The sequence below is a fragment of the Musa acuminata genome, chromosome BXJ2-9, assembly GCF_036884655.1.
Source record: "Musa acuminata AAA Group cultivar baxijiao chromosome BXJ2-9, Cavendish_Baxijiao_AAA, whole genome shotgun sequence".
Classification (NCBI taxonomy): Eukaryota; Viridiplantae; Streptophyta; class Magnoliopsida; order Zingiberales; family Musaceae; genus Musa; species Musa acuminata.
Genome location: NC_088346.1, coordinates 4,622,309 through 4,643,344, shown reverse-complemented (window position 1 = coordinate 4,643,344; position 21,036 = coordinate 4,622,309). Strand labels below are relative to the sequence as shown.

The window sequence follows — 21,036 nt, the reverse complement described above, 5'->3', positions numbered from 1 at the left end:
AAAAAATTGTATAAGCGATTATTATTTTTATAATACTGAATTTTATTTTCTAAAAAAATTATATTTGTATTGTACTAAGACCATACATACACTAAAAAACATACTCGAAATCATTTTATACATGATATTTTAATTATTAAAATATTGTCTACTTTGGAGTTGACTTTATGAACACAAAAAAAAATTAAATTCATATAAAATTATTTTGACAAGCATAGACATATCATATTAAGTAGTAAAATAAAAAGGACTAGCTAGCCAATGCTACTTGATCAAAAACTTGTTTAGATGAAGCCATCTATCTCTCTACAAGCATATACCTTTTACCTATACATTCCATGTATAAAACAAATGGAAATATAAGAAGCTTGTAGAACAAAATATTGTGTTTGATTATAATAATAATTAGTATGGGTGAGCCAAAGTCCAGACCTGATTACTACGTTGATCGACGGGTCTGTTTCGACCAGGCCAAGTCCGATTCCGGTTTAGTCCAACCGTCGAGACAGTGTATGCATAAGAATCTATATGCGAACACCCTGGCCGATATAATGAAGTCGCGATATAAAAGGCTAGGGTTTGCGGGCAGGGAGGGTGTGCGAGAGAGAGGAGCGACGAGGGCGGCGGCAGAAGTACCGGGGAGAGAGAGGAAGCTGCTTGCCACGACCGGATAATATGGGTAAGGATCGGAACCCTAGGTTCTCGATCCACGGTTGGAAACCCTGAGATCTGTGCACCCATGACGTTGCCCTTCTGCTCGCAGGTATCTCGCGGGACTCCATGCACAAGAGGCGGGCCACCGGAGGGAAGAAGAAGGCGTGGCGAAAGAAGAGAAAGTTAGTTCCTTTTATTTGTTACATGTTTTCTCTGTCGTAGTAAAACCACCTCATCTGATGTTTTTTCATCTCGTTTGCGGTGTTGATTGCTTGTAGCGTTTGTTTCTTGTCATTATGTGATATGATTGTACTTTACGTGGATTGTGACACCCCACTCGTTGAATGTTGGCGATTCTTCAATTCATTTTGATGCTTTCTTGCTTGTACAGTTCTGATTCGCATGATTTCTCTTAAAAATGTCGAGATTTTTATTCTAAGCGATGCTTTGCGCTGTTCTCACTGTTTTCTCTTGCTATATATTTCTTAAATCTTCAGATTTGGTTATCAAACGTGTTATTTTCATTAGTTTTGTTGGGGACGGTTTTTTCTCGATGTAACCTTAGCGTGTTTTACCATTTGTCTTGAAAGGTATGAGTTGGGAAGGCAACCAGCTAATACCAAACTTTCGAGCAACAAGACTGTGAGGAGGATTCGAGTTCGAGGAGGCAACGTGAAGTGGAGGGCCCTCCGCTTGGATCATGGGAACTACTCATGGGGGAGTGAGGCAGTGACACGCAAGACCCGTATCCTTGATGTGGTCTACAACGCTTCAAACAACGAGCTTGTGAGGACACAGACCCTTGTGAAGAGTGCCATCATTCAGGTTGATGCTGCCCCATTCAAGCAGTGGTATCTCCAGCACTATGGTGTTGAGATTGGCAGGAAGAAGAAAGCCCCTGCTGTTAAGAAGGAAGCAACTGAGGTGAATTTCTTTGATGTTATGTTTTCTGTTGTCCCATATATCCATCAGATTTTGCTTTTAGTTAAATTGTTTTTTGATAGCACCTTGGATTGTGTTTGTTTTATTCGGGTTCTGATACTGCTTACAAGGCTATATCTCAGATTTTCCAGAGGTGGGCTTCCTGGGGATTATAGCTTTGTTCATTTTTCATGTTATTAATTTGTTGACTCCCAATAAATGGAGCTGATGATTATTTGTAGTTTTACGCCAGTGAGGGCTCAGTTGTCTTGTTTGGTAGCATTAACTTTGATGCTTTCTCTAGATTTTATATGTTCTTCATAAGTAGGGTTTCTCATTTGTGGATAGTGATGAGAAGAGGTTTGGTGGAAGTTGGGACTGCAGTATTGTATATCTGCATTGGCCACCAAGTGGTTATTCTGATGTTATGTTTCCTAAAACCACATAGATTACAAGTAGATGTTTGATTCTAGTATCATAACTGTGAAGGGTCTTAACCTTTTGGTCTCAATTAAGGTTTACTAATCATGCATTTTATGGCAAGATAAACTAATTTCATCAGTGAAGTTTTAGTCCATTGTAGTGTAGGTTTCAGTGTTATACTTCTCGGTGCTATGAATGCTAGATTTTCTGACCAGTCTCTTTGATTTGGTTAGAAATTATAACAGTTATCTGGCATTTTGGTGCCACAGAAGGAACTTTATGTAATTTATCATGAAAACCTTTTTCAGATGTGTTTTTTAGTTTAGTTTGAAAATGAGAAGATTCCGCTAATATAGTGCTGGGTTTCAAGCAAAAGCAAATTTACACAAAGGGTGCAGTTTTCTTATTACCTGAAAGATTAGTTCATGGGTTAAAAGATGTAATGTCAGAGATTGTCTATGTATTATAACTGAGCAGGCAACTTAAGCCTTAACAAGAAATATGTTCAACATATGTGAATTTCAGATTTTTAGCACCATATATGTGGCGATGAAATAGATGCCTCATTCTGAGGCTGGATCATTGACTTGTTATCTACTTGTTTGATTTGATCATTTATGGTGAATATTTTAAGGTGATTGGATTTTTTTTTTTACACTGATGATGTTGGGGCTGCTTTTACACACATGATTCTGGGCTGATTTACACATGATCTGACAATAAATTTGCACATCACAAATGATTGGACTTACTAGCGTGCTAGGAAATAGATTTTTAAAATTGGTATTTCAGTCCCTGTAGATGGCCTTGGATAGCCTTAATATTTCAAACAAATGTTTTTATGGATTAAGTTGAACAAAACTTTTATTTAGGATTTTAGTTATTTTGGGCATTGTGCAGGCTTTATCTGTGCTATTATGTCCAAAAAAGGTGCCTTACTGATCACATTTTAATCATGTACGGCTAGAGATATCAATCCAAAAAGTAAAATAGAAGGTCTAAGTTATGTGCACTAAATAGTGAACAATGTTTATCCAACAGCACTGGTACCCCTTTTAGCTGTGAAGTTGAGAATATACTGTTTTTCTTAGTTTCATAATGCTTTCTCCTTTAAAGTCTTAACTGAAATTGTTTTGTAGTTACAAGAATACTATCAGTTTTTCTTTGTTCATCGTAACCATTTAACTTCTTTTGGAATTGAAACTATCTTAATACTAAAGGTGTTGGTAATACACAGATTATTAAAGTGAGAAATCTAGGGTGCTATGTTGTTCTTGTACAATTTAATATTAACTTTCAATGTCTAAACTTGCTCTCAACTAATTCGACTATAATACAATGTCCTAACATAATCCTAGCGGGTATCGTCTTTTTCTTCTTTAACTGATGTAAGCACTGATTGTATAAAAGTTTGTCCCCTAATTGATGTTGTTGGCAAGTTTTGTTGGATAGCTTTTGGATCATGTTGTAACACGGCTTTTTGACTTGAATATCTGTGAGTCTTCTAATTTTAATTGGCTTAGAAAACCATTGTGCTGGAGTTGGCTTACCTTGTAGTTACCACGCTTTGTATTTTATATAGCTTTATGTTAATATTGTGATTCTTTAGCTCAATCTACCAAGGTCTCCATTCAGGGTTATCTTTTGCTTGATTCTCAGCATGTGATTCAATGGAGTAACTCCACTGCCTTCTTAAGATACATAAAATCATGTGATTCAATGTAGAGGACTCCACTGCTTTCTTATGATATGTTCAAATTGCTGTGGACTATTTGATGATTATCTTCTCATTTAACGTGCTCCTTTGCATTGGCGGCAGGGACAGGAGGCTGAACCTGCTACAGAGGAAGCAAACAAGAGTAATCATGTCACCAGGAAGCTGGAGAAGCGTCAGCAGGGTCGCAAACTCGATGCCCACATCGAGGAGCAATTTAGCAGTGGAAGGTTGTTGGCTTGTATCTCCTCCCGCCCTGGTCAGTGTGGCCGAGCAGATGGGTAAGAATAACCAACCATTAGAAGATCTTCTCAAGTAGCTACAACCTGTCTTTCTCCCTATTCCTCTGCCATCTGAACTAATTGAGTCATTCGTCTTTGTGGTCTATGATTCTTAGATACATATTGGAAGGAAAAGAGCTGGAATTCTACATGAAGAAGATCCAGAGGAAGAAGGGCAAAGGAGCAGGAGGTGCAGCTTAAGTAATGCTTCGGTCACTTCTTCAGTTAGTTCCGAATGAGAACCTGTGCAATTGCTTTGCATCAGCTTAAGGAACCTTGTTAGCTTCATCTTCAAGTGAACCTTATTTAATGCTCGCTCATTCAAGGCTTCGTAATACTTTTGTAGCTACCATAAATTATCTTTGTTTCCATCATGTTTAATCCGTGTGGACAATTTGTTCTTGGTATGTCTTCTTCCTTCGTGATCCATTGTTCGTGACCGTCAATTGGAATTGCTTGCAGTAGAGCTACTTCGTATTCGAACCGGTAAAGAAAAGTATGGCGTGTGTCGTATTGATGAGCTGCGTAATTTTTGCCTATATCGTTAAAGCCTTATGTTAGCGGAATAATATGATCTTTAAATTATACAGTGGGCTATATTATAAATGTTAAGTGTATAATGTTCAAATTTCTAAATAGTGAAATATAACACAAATCAAAAGAAATATACATTATGTTCATTCATTACCCATTTTCCATATAAATTACATGGTCAAATTATCTATTAAATCTATCTTCTCTCAAAATTACATCTTTTTGGTTAAAACCATAGAAATTTATGATTTTACAAAGTGGGAAATAGAAAATGTTCCATAATATAAGATGATTTACTTATTATTATATACAGATTTGTAATTACATTATTTGCTCCAAACATACGCATCGTGATGAAAGAGAGGTGCACTCTAACGAAACCGTTCCATCACGAACTTTGCCCATGGTCTCGTGGCTGAAGCCCTTCGCACCGCCTCATAAACCCCATCGTACGCTGATCCGCGGGTAATCGTATGCCCCAAAAATTTGAACGGCCTTTTCTCGGCCCCTTAGATGAAAATTACGTTTATATCCTTATCGGATTTAAACCTCCCATTCCCCCCTCTTCACCCTCATCTCTCAACGTCTCTGTCTCGCTGTTAGGGTTCCGAACTTCCGATCTCGTTCCCGCTTCCCTCTCTCTTCGATCTCCATGAAAGCCTTCACGAGTCCTAGGAGCACTAGGGTTCCGCCCTCCGAAACCCTCGCTCCTTCCTCGCACAAGCAGCGGCCGCCTCGGATCCCCAAGGAGAACGTCGACCCCTGCCCCGCGCCGCCGGATCGGTCCCCATTCCACAGCCATGCGCCCGGCGGAAAGCCCCTCTCCGCCAAGAACCGTAGCCCCCTTCCCCCTCGCCCGCCGCTCGCCTCCAAACACTCCGCCAACCCGCTCAAGAGGAAGCTCATCTTGGAAACCATCGCCGAGAATGGGGTTCCGCCCTCGTCGGTGCCGGATTCTGGCGTTCAGGTATATTTTAGGATTATTGTTGACGGCTGCGCTTGTTGGCTTTGCATGAGAGCGCTTTGTTGGGTTAAGTAGGTGATCGTGAGGATGCGGCCTCCGGGCAAGCAGGAGGAAGAAGCCGATCTGATTGTGGAGAAGGCCTCTGTGAACTCTCTTTCAATTCTTGATCACACGTTCACCTTTGATTCGGTAGCTGATATCAGATCCACACAGGTGGGTGTACCTGTTTGATTCACTGGAGTCCGAAATATTCCCGTTTATAGAATTTATAGGGAAATGCTTTAGAAAACTCCTAAATTTTTTGCTGGAATTGAACGCCAGGAAGATATATTTCGATTCGTTGGGCTTCCATTGGTGGAGAATTGTTTGGCTGGGTTCAACAGCTCGATATTTGCATATGGGCAGGTGAAGAGTGCTTCTGTGTTTTGATCTCTGTAGGGCTTCTTTCTTCTGACGGACTTGTCTGTAAAGAAAGCTACATTAATTGTTTCCTGTTGATTTCTTTGGTAAAGACCGGAAGTGGAAAGACTTATACTATGTGGGGGCCTCCCAGTGTTATGTCAGAGGGTGCATCTAGCACCGACCGAGGATTGACTCCGCGTGTTTTTGAGAGGCTATTTTGTCGCATAGACGAAGTAAACAACTTTAGAACTTCTGCTTTATATGAAATTTTGCCAACGTTGTGCTTAAAGATGTAATATCCCAGGAACAATCTAAGCACTCCGACAAGCAGCTGAATTACCAGTGCCGTTGTTCCTTCTTGGAGGCAAGTGTGCTGATGCTAACTGATATTCCAAGTATCTCTAGTTTTGTTGCAATGCTATTACCTGATTTGTCAGGTTCTTGGGTTTACAGATCTACAATGAACAGATCACCGACTTGTTGGAACCAACTCAAAGAAATCTCCAGGTGACAAACAAAATTTGTCTTTCACTGTTTCTTACTACTTGCCCATGACATTCTTTTTTATCTTTTGATGAAACTTTGGTGATATCTTTCAGATCAGGGAAGATGTAAGAACTGGTGTTTATGTGGACTATTTGACAGAGGAGTATGTATCTACAGTGAAGGATGTAAATAATTTGTTGATGAAGGTGAAATTCACATATTATTATCTCAAACTCCTTTACGGTTATATGCTTAATATCAATAAGCATCAAATAAGAAAATTTGATAATTGCCTATAATCTTGCGGATAGATCAGAAATGATGGCAAAACAATTATTTCTTTTATCAATTCCTTTATGTGCTCTCATATTAGTTTGGAATATGCTTGATATATTGCTAACTTGTGGCTTTGAGCACTATTGTCTCAAATAAATATCATCTTCATCAATTTTGTTTGTTTAATCTATTTTCTTTTGGACAACTTTCTTTTATGACTTAAGCTTTAAAATAAAGCGCTCTTCATGTTATACTACCCATAACCTTGTCATGCTTTCTTACTTGTTCAGTGCTACCTTTCCTCTTATTTCATTTTGTGTTGGTTTATATTGGTCAAATTATGATGTCGTTGTATGTTTACATTTGCTGTTAGGACACAATGTCTTTATTTTAATTGAAGTGGAATGCATTCACTTATAGAAAAATCCATTTAACATATTAAAATAATTAAGCATTCGTCATGTGTATATTGTTCTTTCTCTATATTTTTTATGAATGTACTATTTTGTTTCTATAATCTTCTTATGCAAACCATTGATGCCTTTGTTTACTCTTGATGCATTGGTTGGAATCCTCACATTGGAATCCTTATAGTTATGAAAGTGAAACATCTAGGTCCATTTACTCTAACACAGTTGGTCTTACCAATGGAAATACAAAATTAATAGGCAAAAAGGTAATTTTAATCATTCCCATTGGTGGTGGAGGGTAGTGATGCCGTTGGAAGCGATAAATGACTATTGTGGATGAGAAGAGTGGCGGCGAAAGGTGAGGGTTGCTCGTCTGCGTCAACGTAATTGTCGAGCGACGTAAGGGCCTCTCGGTATCTGCATCGATGCCGACGCAAATAGAGTGACGAAAGGGCTGTGTTGAGCAGCGAAAGGGTCGCTTGGTATCTGCATCAGCGTAGATGCAAATATAGAGTGGCGAAAGGGCCGTTCACTGTATTAGCATCGATGGTCGTTCGACAATTGCGTCAACGTCGATGAGCGGCCCTCATCTCTCTTCACTGCTCTCCTCATCCACAACAGCCACCTACAGCTTCCAACGTCGTCGTCGTCTGTCACCACTATCACCAGCCACCATCACCAACGGGAATGATTGAAATTATCTCTTTGTTTATTGTTTTTGTGTTTTCATCGATAAAATCGATGACATTAGGGTAAATGGACCTAGATGTTTCATTTTTATAACTATAGAGATTCCAATATAAATTTTTTAAGTCTAACGATTGGGATGTTAAGGAGTTCTAACTACAGGGGATAATATGTAATTAGCCCTATACTATCGTTGCATGTGATTGTTGACACAATATCTCAAAAAGATAATTTGTTGCCTTCTTGTAGTAATTCAAGTTTTCTATCGATTCCATAGCCTGTATGTTTCAAAAACTTAGAATATATATTTGTACCAAAGGTGTTTGCAATAGGCTAATCAAATAATGTATTGAGAACTTCATACATCATATGCATACGTGAAATGAGGAATGCTGAATTCCTAGTCAAGGTAATCATGATCATCTTGTGTTGAGAATAAAATTCATTCCAATGGCTGGATAAGATCTAGGTAGCAAGTACAAACAGGTATGCATACAGCCAATTATCTCACCCTTGATGGCTAGTAAATCAAGTAGAGGGAAACCTATTAATCAAACAATTAATGCCAGCAGCTGAGATGCAACCATACTTCCAATTGATATGCTTTTGAGGAAATATATGCTTAAGAATCTCAAGCATGGGCTTCCAAGAAGGCCTATTATAGGTTTTCCCTTGTCCATCTTTAATCAAAATGTTTGGGATTTATCACTATAAGAAAATGTGGAATGAGCATGCTGTTGGAGAATATACCTATTGTCCACGGTTCTCCTCCCTCCCTTTAATGAAACCTGTTTGATCCTTACCCATGTCATATGGATAACAGTTTCTAAATGATTTGCTAATCCTTGCAAGACAAGTAACATTTACAAAGAAAGACTGGCTAAGATTGATATGGTAGCATCTGGGCTTGAGCCTTCTTTCCGGTGCATCCCCTTTAATTCACAGCAGCACTTGATCCCTACATTATATATGTTAACAGATTGCAATACACAAATTATTATAGTAACACCAGTCCAGGGTTCTGTAAAATGTAAATAGTTCAATATTTACTGAAATATATGACTTTAACATTTGATGAAGGTCTTGAATATGGAGCTGTTTCTTGGATTAACTAAGAATTTTTTTAAGCTTTTGTTTAGTATAATTATGCCCATATACTGCTCTCCTTTACACATACAGGGACTTGCAAACAGGAGGACTGGTGCAACAAGTATAAATGTGGAAAGTTCGCGATCTCATTGTGTGTTTACTTGCATCATTGAGTCTCGTTCTAAGGTGGCACCTCTATTCTTCTTTTGATATACTTCAAAGTTTGTACTACAGATTGAGATGTTATAATGATATTAGATGATGATTATAGTATGTCTTGGCCTCCGAAAATAAGAATCTAGTATCATTTTGACATGAAGCAGTATTTTTTTTATTTCATGTTACTTCAATGGAGTACTGATAATATCATGCATTATAGGTTCCGGTGTTGAGCTTCAATTTTATCAAATTAAGATTACAAATATCATGCATTATGTATTGCTTTCTGTATTGAATTCAGTGTCTTCACTTCCTCATTCTGTGAACACCAAATTTTCAGAGGTGCTCTTTTTGCTAACAGTGGGCACATATGACATATCTTTGATGTAGGATCTCATCTGTTCTATCATGCTTTTAAGATTACTTGCTTTTATATAACTTTTTATCAAAAGATAGATAGCTAAATCATATAGATTAGTGAAATTTACATTCTAATGGAAGTTGTCTGATTAGGTTGACAATAAAAAAAGCTTGCTGCATCCTTTAAACATCAGATGGTACATAGCAGATATATGTTTTATTCCTTCGCTTTATTATAGTTAATTCTGAGACACCTTTCTTATATTAAAATCTTGTAGAGCGTGACAGACGGCTTAGTGAGCTTAAAGACTAGCAGGATCAACCTTGTTGATCTGGCAGGATCTGAAAGGCAAAAGCAAACAGGTGCAGGAGGGGAACGTTTAAAGGAAGCTGGGAATATTAATCGTTCCCTGTCGCAACTTGGGTATCTTTTCAGTTGAAGTACTTATTCTTTTGTCTCAGTACCCAATATGCAATCATGATCAATCAAGTTGGATATATACATCACCCAAGTCTTGTTCACATTCATTTCATTACTTGATGTATAAATATGAATTTGAAACTTATAAATGTAGTTGTAAACTTATAATTATTACATACAGGCCACATAGATATGCAATGTCTTACAACTTATAAAAATAAAATATATATTGAACAACAATAAAGCTTTGATTGTGACATACATGCTAGAATATATCTTTTTTGTGCATACCCTAGTTATTATTTTTAAGAAATGGGCTATGGTGATTAAATAATAAATATAGTTCTGTAAATGTCATCCAAAAATACTAATCACCTATATTGTGATAATACGAGTAGATAAAATCATGCTCTCTTGAGCCAGTGAGATTTATGATGAACATATTGTTTAAGAGGACAAATACCACTATACTTTTCCATTTATTTGTTCTGTTTCTCATGTAAATTTGTTGGATGTAGTGTGTTTCAATACTCAAACAATCTTGTGATAGGCCCTTGTACGCCCTATGCACAAGCACATCACATCAATCAGAACATTCAAATACATGATCATGAGACATTAATTAGATGTTTTTATACACAAATGCATGAAGTTGGTCCTTGTGAACTATCAGGCACAAGTTGAACTTGATGCTGAGCAAAATGGTATTTAGAATGTGAAGAGAACAAACAAACAGAAGACTTGCTTTGCTTGCCAAGAAAGTGGCAGCCAGACTACCTGTTGCTGTCAACATTTAGGGGACACTGCTAGTTAGGTGGGCCTAATTACCCTTGAAATTCTAATGGGAGTTGTCACCTCTCACAGGTCTGATGAGTGTGGGGAGCCTCTAACATCAGGTCTATGAGAGACCAGAACAGTCTAGAGAATTTCAGGCATAGCCTTACATATAACTCCATCTGCTTTTCTAGTTAGGAAAAAGAGTTTATCTGGATATAATTATGTCCTATTTAAGAGTATTAAATGCAAAGCTCTCTACTTTAAGTGTAGCTCTCTCAGAGTCTCAGTATATCACATGTAGGATTATTTAGGTTACTTGCCTCACATCAAAGAGATTGCCTGTTGATATATGTTGATAACCATCATACTTCATCCCAGTTAACATGACACAGCATTTTATCTTATTTTTTGGTGTATATGGTCTATGGGTTGTAATTGTTTATCAGTTACAACAGCTTTAGTTTCATTATACGAGCCAAATTTCCTTGAAAATTAATTTGCTTACCCAGAAAGTTTTGTATTGTTTTGCATCACTGCTGAAATGCCGGAAACACTAGTTTGGCTTAATATTCTTTTTTAATAGTACCTGAATGTTATTTGCTTTTCACTATCATCATATGTCTTCTATGAATTGGTGTGGCAGTTTCTTTCATAAGTAGAATTTGTCATCTCAAAATGTCAATTAGCAGAACTTGCATGGATAAGACAATACCAGGTTATGCTCTCAAAGCTAATCTTACTGATATTCATTTGTGTATTGCAGGAATTTGATTAATATTCTTGCTGAAGTTTCGCATTCTGGAAAACAGAGGCATATTCCTTACCGAGATTCCAAGCTGACATTTTTATTGCAGGAATCTCTTGGTGGTAACGCAAAACTAGCAATGATATGTGCTATTTCACCATCGCGAAGGTAAACTAGAGGCCCTGCATCCATGTTCTGTCCTAAAATTTTCTGTTTTGACATGGAATTATTGATTAATGCAGCTGTAAGAATGAAACTTTGAGCACCTTACGGTTTGCCCAGCGTGCAAAGGCAATACGGAACAAGGCAATTGTAAATGAAATAATGCAGGACGATGTTAATGTTCTGCGTGAGCAGATACGCCTACTGAAGGTAGCGTTTGATAACAGTTCTGTCACCACATTGAAGTTGTCGGTAATCTTAATTTTGCAGCTAATGCTCATTGAACTTTGTTTAACTATGCCTTTAATAGGATGAACTTCTGCGTATGAAATCTAATGGATCTTCAGACAACAATGGAGGTTACTCAACAGGATGGAATGCTCGAAGAAGTTTGCATATATTGAAAATGAGCCTTACTCGTCCCACACCATTACCTATTGTCAATGACGACAGTGATGAAGAGATGGAAATTGATGAAAATGATGTTGAGATGCCATGTGTCCAAGCTGCTTCCCAAGTATCTCCTTGTGTAGATAGATTGTCTGCAGATCTGACAGTATCAAAAGAAAATGTAAGGCCCTTTATATATAATAGTAATATATTTCTTCATAGTACACAGATATAATAGTAATAGATTTCTTCATAGTACACAGCAAATGTGCAGATCTAAGCCTGTGTATGGAGTTAATCAGATTTTTGTGTTCAGGATTTCGAGTTGAGGGAAACAGGATCATGCCAAGTCCCTGCAAAGTCCGATGGAAAAGCAATTGCTTCTATTGGTGATGATCTAGATAGTCAACTGGATGCCAACCGTGAAGTAATAATGCATAATGAAATGATTCATGTTCTTCCAGATAGTGAATTGCCTACTGAAAGAAAACCTTCAGTAGAAAATGGGCAAATCATGCTTGCTGACCCATCTTATAACTCTGACCTCTCTCCAAATACCATATTATCGCCATCCAATCTTAGCATTGAACCTTGCCACACATCTCCAGTTCTTCAGTCACCTACTTTGAGCAGTTCACCTATAGTCGATACTTCCACTAGCAGGAAGAGTCTTAGGACATCATTATCAATGTCAGCATCTCAAAAGAACATTCTGGAAAATGTGAAATCAAGTTCAGGAGCTGTGAATGCATCAACTGAACTTCTATCGTTAGATGCTTCTTTGAGTCAAATAAAAAGGAGTTCCCTTAAACCAACTGAACACCTGACAGTTAGTCTCCAACATGGTCGTCAAGTTATTGATAATTGGCAGCAGAACTCAGTCTTGAGAAGGTCATCATTCAGGTTTTCTGTTAGGCCAACTGAAGGCAAGCCACTTATCCCAGTAAACAAGGTTGATGTTGGAATTCAAGCACTTGAAGAGCTAGAAGATCTACCTAATATATGTAGTTACTGCAAAAATGCAGTTTCAGAAGATGAAAATAAAGATGGCAACAGAAGCAAGGATCTGCAACTGGTACCTGTTGATGGATTGATACCGACTGAGAAACTCAAGATGCATGTACCAAAAGTAGGTCTCAAATTATAAGATGAACAATTCATAATTTTGTTTGTTCCCAAGTCTTTTTTGTCTTGGATCTATTAGATTGTGGTGAATTATTGGGTATCTTTCCCTCATCCCTCAAAAAAAAAAAAGTTCTTAACATCTTTTTATGACTACATAGGCAGTGGAGCAAGTTTTGGCAGGATCAATCAGACGAGAAATGGCACTTGAAGATCATTCTGCAAAGCAAGCTGCCGAAATTATGCAGCTAGAGCGTTTGGTGCTTGTTCCTTTTCCACTTTTTGAGTTTCTTATTGAGTTTATTATTTGTTATGTTTCTCATTGCTTTGGATCTTGCAGGTCCAACAATATAAATATGAACGGGAATGCAATGCAATGATTGCTCAAACCCGTGAGGATAAAATCTCTCGTCTTGAGAGGCTTATGGATGGTATTCTGCCTACCGAGGAGTTCATGGAGGAAGAGTTTATTGCTCTTGTGAATGAACATAAGGTCTTACAGATACTTGTTTCTGTGTTTGATATCCTTTCATTTCTGCAGTTACCAAGCTTTTTATCAAAACTTCTTTACTGATTTTAAAACTTTAATGTCAAACTGTAGCTTCTCAAAGAGAAATACAAGAATGATCCAGAAGTTTCACGGGTAAATATCGAGCTGAAAAGAGTGCAAGATGAGCTTGATGGCTATAGAAACTTCTTTGTTATGGGCGAGAGGGATGTTTTAATGGAAGAGATTCAGGATTTAAGAAGTCAATTGAAATACTACATGGAATCCTCTTCTGCTGAATCAACCAAAAAACCTTGTTCTTTGATTCAATTAACTCATCAGGGCAGACTCAGCACAACAACAGATTTGGATGAAATAAGTGCTGGTAATAAAGTCGAAGTAGAGAAGGGTAGTTGGACAGAAAGAGAGAGCAATTCTTCTCTTGTTGAAGAACTTAAGCTTGCACTTGAAGCAAGTCGATCTGTGGCTGAAAAATTAAAATTGGAACTTGAATCTGAGAAAAAATGTGCCGAGGAGCTGAAAGAGGCACTACAAACTGCTATGCAGGGTCATACCCGCATTCTAGAACAGTATGCTGAACTTCAGGAGAAACACACTGCACTGCTTTTAAGAAATCGGAAAATCAGTGATGATATTGATAATGTTATGGAAGCAGCAGCAGAAGTGGGAGTCAAGGATGCTGAGTCAAAGTTCGTTAAATCTCTTGCAGCTGAAATTTCAGTCTTAAAATCAGAAAGAGGAAGGGAAAGGCAACAATGGCGGAATGAAAATAAAGCCCTTCAAACCCAACTCAGAGACACTGCTGAAGCTCTACAGGCTGCTGGTGAGCTTCTTGTGCGGCTAAAAGAAGCAGAGGAAACTGCTGCAATTGCTGAGGTACCTTTCTTTTTTTTTTTTCCCCGTAAATTTGTTCCCACATCAAGATTCATATGTACAACTGTATATACATTGTTTGGCTGTTGTACATGTCCTGAAGGCTCTACGGAAATACCAAGTACAACTTATTACTAGCATAAAAAAGAGAGAGGACATAGAGTATGCTTTATTCTTTATCATGGGCACCTGCTGTCTATCAAATGATAAGAGAAATCACACCTTTTACCTTTAGTCTCCTTCATGATTTTTGTTTATGGTTACTTACTGGCTTAGGCTCATACTTTAAGGACCTTTTGTAGCATTGCTTTGGTTATTACCTTCAAATAGTGTTGATTTTATCTAAACAGTATAATCAGTTGCTGATGTTGGAGGCCTGTTAGAGGGATAAAGAATGATATATTCCTTATATCTCACCACAAAATACCACAAAAAATTTCTTATATCTCACCAAGATTAAGCAACAAATGGTTCATGAATATATATTCTCTGGTGCCAAGTCAGTTATGGTCAAACATCTATTGGATATTACTAAATAAAATCCTGTGTTGTATGTTCAGTTGGTTTATGCTTATATCTTAATTCTCTTTCTGAACCCTTTTATTTTTTTACTTTCGGTTGATCTATGCTTATATTTCTTACTTTGCTCTACATCTTGCAGAAAAGAGCATTACTGGCAGAGAAAGAGACTGAGAAGGCAAACGAAGAGATAGATAGCTTGAAGAAGAATCATGATAGAGAAATTATTTCGTTGAAACAGATACTTGCAGAATCACGTTCATCAAAAGAAGCTCTTGAACACACTGAATTTGATGATTCTGAAGTGCCCAAATCTGAGGAAGGAAAGAGTGAGCAGAGATGGACAGAGGACTTTGAACCTTTCTGCAAGAGAGGGGATACTGAATTATCAATGGACACAGATCCTAATTCATGGTTTGCTGGTTATGATAGGTGCAATATCTAAAAATTCTAAAGGAACATGCCAGCAATATGTTTGTATCACCAGGAAAAGACATGTTGTACAACACCTTAAACGATGGTAATGTAGCACTTGTGTGTCATGAATCACCATCTACAATTTCTGGTTCTCACCAATCGTGAGAACTGGTCATGTTCTCTGAGATTGCATCCCAGAAGATACTAATCTCCCTCACAGTAACTTGTTTTTTGTTTACATGTGTGTAAGCATTAGTACTTTAGTACTGAACATTAACTTTCAGCAAATTTATTTCTTTTCTTTAAGGCTAATCAGTGAGAGAATTTCTATTTCTGTGGTGATTAATTTTTTTGGTTTTACAGAAAACAGCTGTAGATCTGACGTCTCAGCAGAAACTAACAGTCGTAGATCTGGTAAAAGCAAAGGACAACTGCTCTTACCAACACCATATTAGGTTCTGAGGAGGACTAACACACAGCTTTTATCTCTGTAAGTGAAGAATGTTACCATGACATCAAAGCCTATCCTCTATTTTTGCATCACATGTTAATGATCGTCACTTATCTTAAACTTTAATTGGTATTTGATGACATGAGTGGTACATGATGTGCCCAAATCATGGAACAGTAACTTGTTTGTGACATTCATGTTGATTAGTTGGTGAATGATAGAAGATCGTATTGCCAGTTGGTTGAGAAGGATGTTTAAACTCTCTTATCTGGATTTAGCCAGCTGTATGAACAGGAATTCAATACATATCTTATGGCATTTAATACGAGGGGAGTTAGATTGCCCAGCCCTACTTGGTAGAGAAGCTTTCTTGCCATGGCAGTGCATCTTGTTTGGTGTAAATGTTTCACCTAATCACATTCTATATTAGTTATCATTGCTGAAGCATAGCTGATGTGGAGATTGAGATTTGAGTCCAAATGTGTGATATGAAGCCACTTTTTCTTTCTTGGTGAAGGCCTTCAAGTTGATCAGACTGTCTATTCTCCTACAGAGATGGATTCCTAATGCAGACAGTAGACTTACATGAATCATTAGATCTACCATGTCAAAAGAGATTGAAATATATTAGCTGGAGAGTGCTAAAAGGGACGGAAATATATAATTATTAGTGGGTGTGACATGATTAGTCCAAATCAATATTATTTGAGACAAAGTGCTTGTGAATCCGAGCTGCTTCAGTGATGGTTGGTTGGAAAGACACGTAGATGTTCACTGATTAGGATGGTTGGTGCCACAGCATGTCCTCTAATGTTCCGGATAGTGTCCCCCCTGGCTGTTTATCTTTGATCAGGAGCATGACCGTGAGATTTGGATCTGCACCAAACAGCTTTGAATCCATCTAGCAGATTTAGTTGCAGTGGTTAAAAAGAAGTACAGAACCATAATTCAGCAACAAGAAATCAGGTAAAAGGGTAGACCTCAGCAGGGGTTGATGACGTATGACCTTCCAAGACCTTTGTCCTTGCTCGAGTATTGCAGACCGGTGAATCTAAGCTTTGGCTTAATTTTGGAGGCAAAACATCATTCACCAAACAGCTTTGAATGGTAGACCACAACTGATAAGACAGGAAAAGAAGAGCAGACGTTTCGAGGCATTCATGGAAGGAGTTCAGACCACCATGGCTTCCAGCTGGATTGTGAACTGTAGAGCCTGGGTGATTCAACTTTGTGAACAATGGTTTGTTCCTCGATCAATCCGTTTCAAATTCAAATCTTTAATTAGCCAATTTGATGCTGATCCTCTTGGAACAGAAGCTAAGTTACTGAAGAAGAAGAAGAGAGGTTCCAAATTCATTTATGGTTGACTTCCAGCTCAAACAGGTATCACATTTCATCCTTATCATAATACAATATAGCATCAACCATACCATCCCATATTATTACAATCTTACATCTGAGGCAAGAAGAAAATGTTGCTGCAATTCGGCACTCAGACCTGATGGTGTTAGTTCAAAGCTTCCAATGCTAATTTCTCACTTAGTACAAAATTATGAAATCTTATAATCATAATTCAGTCTTCATGTGAAGTGTCTTCCGGTTCACTCTGCAGGCAGACTTAAGTGGAGGTCGTTCTCCCAGAAATGCCTATCCGAAGAGGGATCCATGTACATCAGATCCATTGGCCACCATGCTCTCGAGAGGGATCCCCAGAGGTTGCTGAGCACATGAGAAGTCTAGCTGGGGATTTAAGGTCGCCAACTTCATCGACAAGAACTGAAACGTGACAGCATTAGTACAGATGACGAAGTAGCTCACCGAGGGAAGTGAAAATTGACTCTCTTCTATGATCCTACCTCGACTTGCCGCTGCAATGCCTGCACGTAGTTGATGGTCTCGTCCAGCATTACCGCTTTGCCGGTTGCCTAAGATTCGAAAGAGTCAGGACTTCATCTTGATGCAAGAACAGGTTAAGCATCTGTTACCTTACTGCAGCCCGGCACAAGATCCTGCAGAAGCTTCATCCTCTGACTGATCTTCTCTCTTCTGACCTGGTAAATCGAGGAAGAAGACAATATCAAACTTGATGCCACGAGGAGGCTGATCACCGTAGAAAGAAGTGTTCGATTGCTCACCCTCTCCGCGAGGCTGTGGCTGGCGGTGGCTTGTCCCCTTCTCGCCCTGACATGGATGTAGTCTTTGGGGGGTTCCGAAGGCTTCGCACTGTTCTGTTTCTTTGGCTCGACCGCCGTCGCATTGGTTTCAGCTGGTCTGCATCTCTTTGTATCGGAATCTCCCACCTCGCTCAGCTGCAAACCGAGAATTCTTGGCTTTTTAGTGCTCGATCAGAGACTTACGTGGTGCAAGAGTCAAGCTCGAGGCATACCTTGAGAGGATTCGTGTTGGAGGATGTTAAAGGTGCCCCCTTTGGAGCTGACTTCCGCTTCCTCGAGTTGGTCTCTGCACTGCTCGTCGTCATCCTATCCGACATTGACGACGATTCGTCTGGCGTCGAAGATCCTGACGTCCGACCACCAAGCTTCAACCTTGTCTCCGTCTTCGTTCTCTCTGCGTCCGTCATTGGTGCCTCCTTGCCGCTGTTCGAAGCTCCCATCTGTTGCCGGCTGGCTGCCATCAGAGACTGGCTGCTTGAGACCCTCGACAGCTTTACAGCCTCGGCGAGGCCGAATTGGGCCCCAAGACCGCCGCCACTCGTCGCTCCAAAGTACGACAACCTCGCGGCTCTCTCCGCGAATCCCGAGTCGGCTGTGAACGGCGCGAATTGCTCGGCCGCCGTTTGATTCCCCGGCATCGGCAGGGGTGCCCTGCCCCGCTGCTGGTGACCCATCGTGGAAAGAATGAGCTTCGGAGGGGAATCGAGCGGCGTCCTGTAACACGAGGTGTTGTTAGCACTCTGGTACCGCGAGGGAGGGGATATCTCCCCGGAGTTGCAGATGCCGCAGAGCCGGCCGCTGCGCTCACTGACGACGACGCTTTCGTTGCCGGCAGGCGTGCTGGACGACGGCGACGAGACGAGCGAGCTGAGCGCCGACTCCAAGTGGGTATCGCGGCAGTGGCACATGGGCTGCCCCCAGCTGAGGCTGAGATAGGAATGCGGCAATTGATCGCCGTCGGACCCGGAATACATCTTCGGCTGCCAGTTCACGGCGAAAAATCCCTCCTTTTCCATTCCTGAGCAGGGGAACCACCGCGACAAGCGGAAGAAATGGGTAAAGACAAGGTCTTGACCTCTGGGTATGTATAGAGAGAACAAGAACGGAGACGAAGAAGAATAGAGAGAACAAGAGAAGAGAAAGATGGGAGAGTTTTTGACCTCTGGGTATGTATAGAGAGCTGGAAGCCGAGGAGGTAGCACAGTAGGTGGATAGGGGTTGCGGGGCTTTGGACGCCAGAGGAGGAGCCGTATGTGCCCCTCTGCCAGCAGAAACCTGCCACGAAAGAGTGCGAGCGAGTGAGAGAGGAGAAGTGAATTGTGGAGGGAGCTTTAATGCCACCCCATAAACCATATAGTTACTGATGGACATTGTGAGATTTCCAAGATCAATCATTGGAGGCGAAGAAAGGGATGGGCTTTGAGAGACGCATGGATAAGGATAATAATAATAATAATAGTAATAGTAATAATAATAATAATATAAAGGTTTGATATATCTATCCTTTCAGATTTTAGAAATATCATATTTACTCCAAATTTTAATATTACAATTTACGCACACATATACGTTCCTAAAACAGTATATTCTACAGAATGTTTGAGTTTGGGTTACATGTAGTATATTTTACTTAAGGAAGGCGAACCCACGTCGAGCCCAATTATATGGGTTTGCTTCAGAAGCAATTTGAAGTGGAACCTAAGCCCAAATACATAAGTCATTTAAAGTGGAAGTAGGTGTAGTTGACACTGGTCGAGACATAGATACGAAGATATCTCAAAAGTTTTTTTCTTTTTGCAAAGAAAAAAATGATGAAAATAAAAAAATTGATCCCACAATTTTCTAAATTATCGGATATCTTCTTAAGATTTTTCGGATAAGTTTTTGTAAAAAAAAATCATCATACCAAAATATCAATATTGTAAAAAAAATTTCTATCCAGACTTATCCCAAATTCACTCAAAAGATTGTCCAAACCTAATATAAGTAGGTTGAAAATGTCAAAGAAATAATTTGTTCCAGTGCTTTTTAGCCCAACTTTAGATTTTTCGGTGACTTAAGTGTATCTATTTTTGGTTGCACTCGTTCTTATTATATCATTAGTCTTATTTGATTGGATAAAATATATCATAACTTTGATTATGATTATTGATCAATTAAAAAAAATTAATTATGATATGATTTCTTAAGAAATGAATTTGATGTGAGAGACTTTCTTGTTAACTATTCAATGCTTTCTGCTCTAACCTAGCACATCCTAGAGATTATGGATATTATCTAAATTCAATATTTGAATTGATGAGTATTTCTATTTTTAGTTGCACTCATTTGTTATATTATGTTAGGCAAGATGTATTATAGATTTAATTAAATTTTAATTAATAAAAAAATATAATGATAATATGATTCTCTTGATTATTTATCTTATGCCCTCAGCTCTCACCTATGAATAGATAAAGGACTTGATAATATCTAAATTATCTTTTTTTGTCTCTTTTTAATTATTATATTTTCTCATCTTCCCTTAGTTCCTACTTTATATCATATGAAAGGATAATTATAAAAAAAAAAATTCTAGTACTCATTACATATCATTATTATTATAGTTTTTTGATCGTACAATACCAAACTTACAAATTAGATAAAAATATTTAAATAATATTTAAATATATGCATATTTAAACTTCAATATATGGTTACTTAATTTTAGATCTTGATATTAATTTTTTTAATAATATAAATATGATTATAATTTTTATACTTATAATTCTAACTATAATTATAATATATTTATATTTAAGGTAAGTGGAGGGAGGTTTGATGTCGAAAAGATAGATAATCTAACTCAATCGATAGTTGCCACGTGGATTTTGAGGCTATGACATCAAGGCTCGATGTTAACAATGTTGATGCTTAGCCAGCTAAGACCAATACTCAATGGACATGTGATCATCAAATTAAGATTACCATTCATATCAAAATGAAGAATATTTAGGATTTGGAGAATTTTGATTAACAACATAATAGTTATACTTCTAACACAGTAAAATAAAAAGGACTATCATTCAAAGTTGATAATCCGATAACATATTATATAGTCGATGATTATACGTAAAT

General features: G+C 38.4%; 3 protein-coding genes across 3 annotated transcripts; 2 read left to right on the top strand and 1 right to left on the bottom strand.

Annotated features, from left to right (window-relative positions):
* The first annotated feature begins 560 nt into the window (after nt 1-560).
* Nucleotides 561-4,400, top strand: LOC135622695 (small ribosomal subunit protein eS8-like). Its single transcript, XM_065124750.1, has 5 exons — nt 561-679; nt 764-836; nt 1,245-1,578; nt 3,818-3,993; nt 4,110-4,400. Exons 1-5 carry the CDS (start codon nt 676-678, stop codon nt 4,192-4,194), a joined length of 672 nt encoding a protein of 223 aa, XP_064980822.1. The 5' UTR covers nt 561-675; the 3' UTR covers nt 4,195-4,400.
* A 697-nt stretch (nt 4,401-5,097) lies between these two features.
* On the top strand, nt 5,098-15,600 carry LOC135622694 (kinesin-like protein KIN-12A). Its single transcript, XM_065124749.1, has 17 exons — nt 5,098-5,494; nt 5,567-5,704; nt 5,813-5,896; nt 6,004-6,126; nt 6,198-6,257; nt 6,347-6,400; nt 6,493-6,585; nt 8,932-9,027; nt 9,639-9,784; nt 11,322-11,471; nt 11,546-11,675; nt 11,776-12,036; nt 12,172-12,984; nt 13,139-13,237; nt 13,318-13,470; nt 13,579-14,361; nt 15,020-15,600. Exons 1-17 carry the CDS (start codon nt 5,180-5,182, stop codon nt 15,320-15,322), a joined length of 3,801 nt encoding a protein of 1,266 aa, XP_064980821.1. The 5' UTR covers nt 5,098-5,179; the 3' UTR covers nt 15,323-15,600.
* Nucleotides 15,601-17,108: 1,508 nt separating this feature from the next.
* On the bottom strand, nt 17,109-19,302 carry LOC135622693 (transcription factor bHLH62-like). The gene is made up of 6 exons (XM_065124748.1): nt 19,080-19,302; nt 18,132-18,937; nt 17,881-18,054; nt 17,731-17,796; nt 17,602-17,670; nt 17,109-17,521 (listed from the first exon to the last, which is right to left on the bottom strand). The coding sequence occupies exons 1-6, from the start codon at nt 19,288-19,290 to the stop codon at nt 17,393-17,395; spliced, it is 1,455 nt and encodes a 484-aa protein (XP_064980820.1). The 5' UTR covers nt 19,291-19,302; the 3' UTR covers nt 17,109-17,392.
* Nucleotides 19,303-21,036: the final 1,734 nt, after the last annotated feature.

What these genes read in the sequence shown, in the direction of transcription:
- LOC135622695 (XM_065124750.1), top strand. An exon ending in TTAAGAAGGAAGCAACTGAG is followed by an intron (nt 1,579 to 3,817) that starts GTGAATTTCTTT and finishes CATTGGCGGCAG; the next exon opens with GGACAGGAGGCTGAACCTGC. An exon ending in CAGTGTGGCCGAGCAGATGG is followed by an intron (nt 3,994 to 4,109) that starts GTAAGAATAACC and finishes TATGATTCTTAG; the next exon opens with ATACATATTGGAAGGAAAAG.
- LOC135622694 (XM_065124749.1), top strand. Translation starts at nt 5,180, where the DNA reads ATGAAAGCCTTCACGAGTCCTAGGAGCACTAGGGTTCCGCCCTCCGAA. An exon ending in TGCCGGATTCTGGCGTTCAG is followed by an intron (nt 5,495 to 5,566) that starts GTATATTTTAGG and finishes TGGGTTAAGTAG; the next exon opens with GTGATCGTGAGGATGCGGCC. An exon ending in GCCGTTGTTCCTTCTTGGAG is followed by an intron (nt 6,258 to 6,346) that starts GCAAGTGTGCTG and finishes TTGGGTTTACAG; the next exon opens with ATCTACAATGAACAGATCAC.
- LOC135622693 (XM_065124748.1), bottom strand. Translation starts at nt 19,290, where the DNA reads ATGTCCATCAGTAACTATATGGTTTATGGGGTGGCATTAAAGCTCCCT. An exon ending in GCCACAGCCTCGCGGAGAGG is followed by an intron (nt 17,797 to 17,880) that starts GTGAGCAATCGA and finishes TCGATTTACCAG; the next exon opens with GTCAGAAGAGAGAAGATCAG. An exon ending in CATTGCAGCGGCAAGTCGAG is followed by an intron (nt 17,522 to 17,601) that starts GTAGGATCATAG and finishes GTCACGTTTCAG; the next exon opens with TTCTTGTCGATGAAGTTGGC.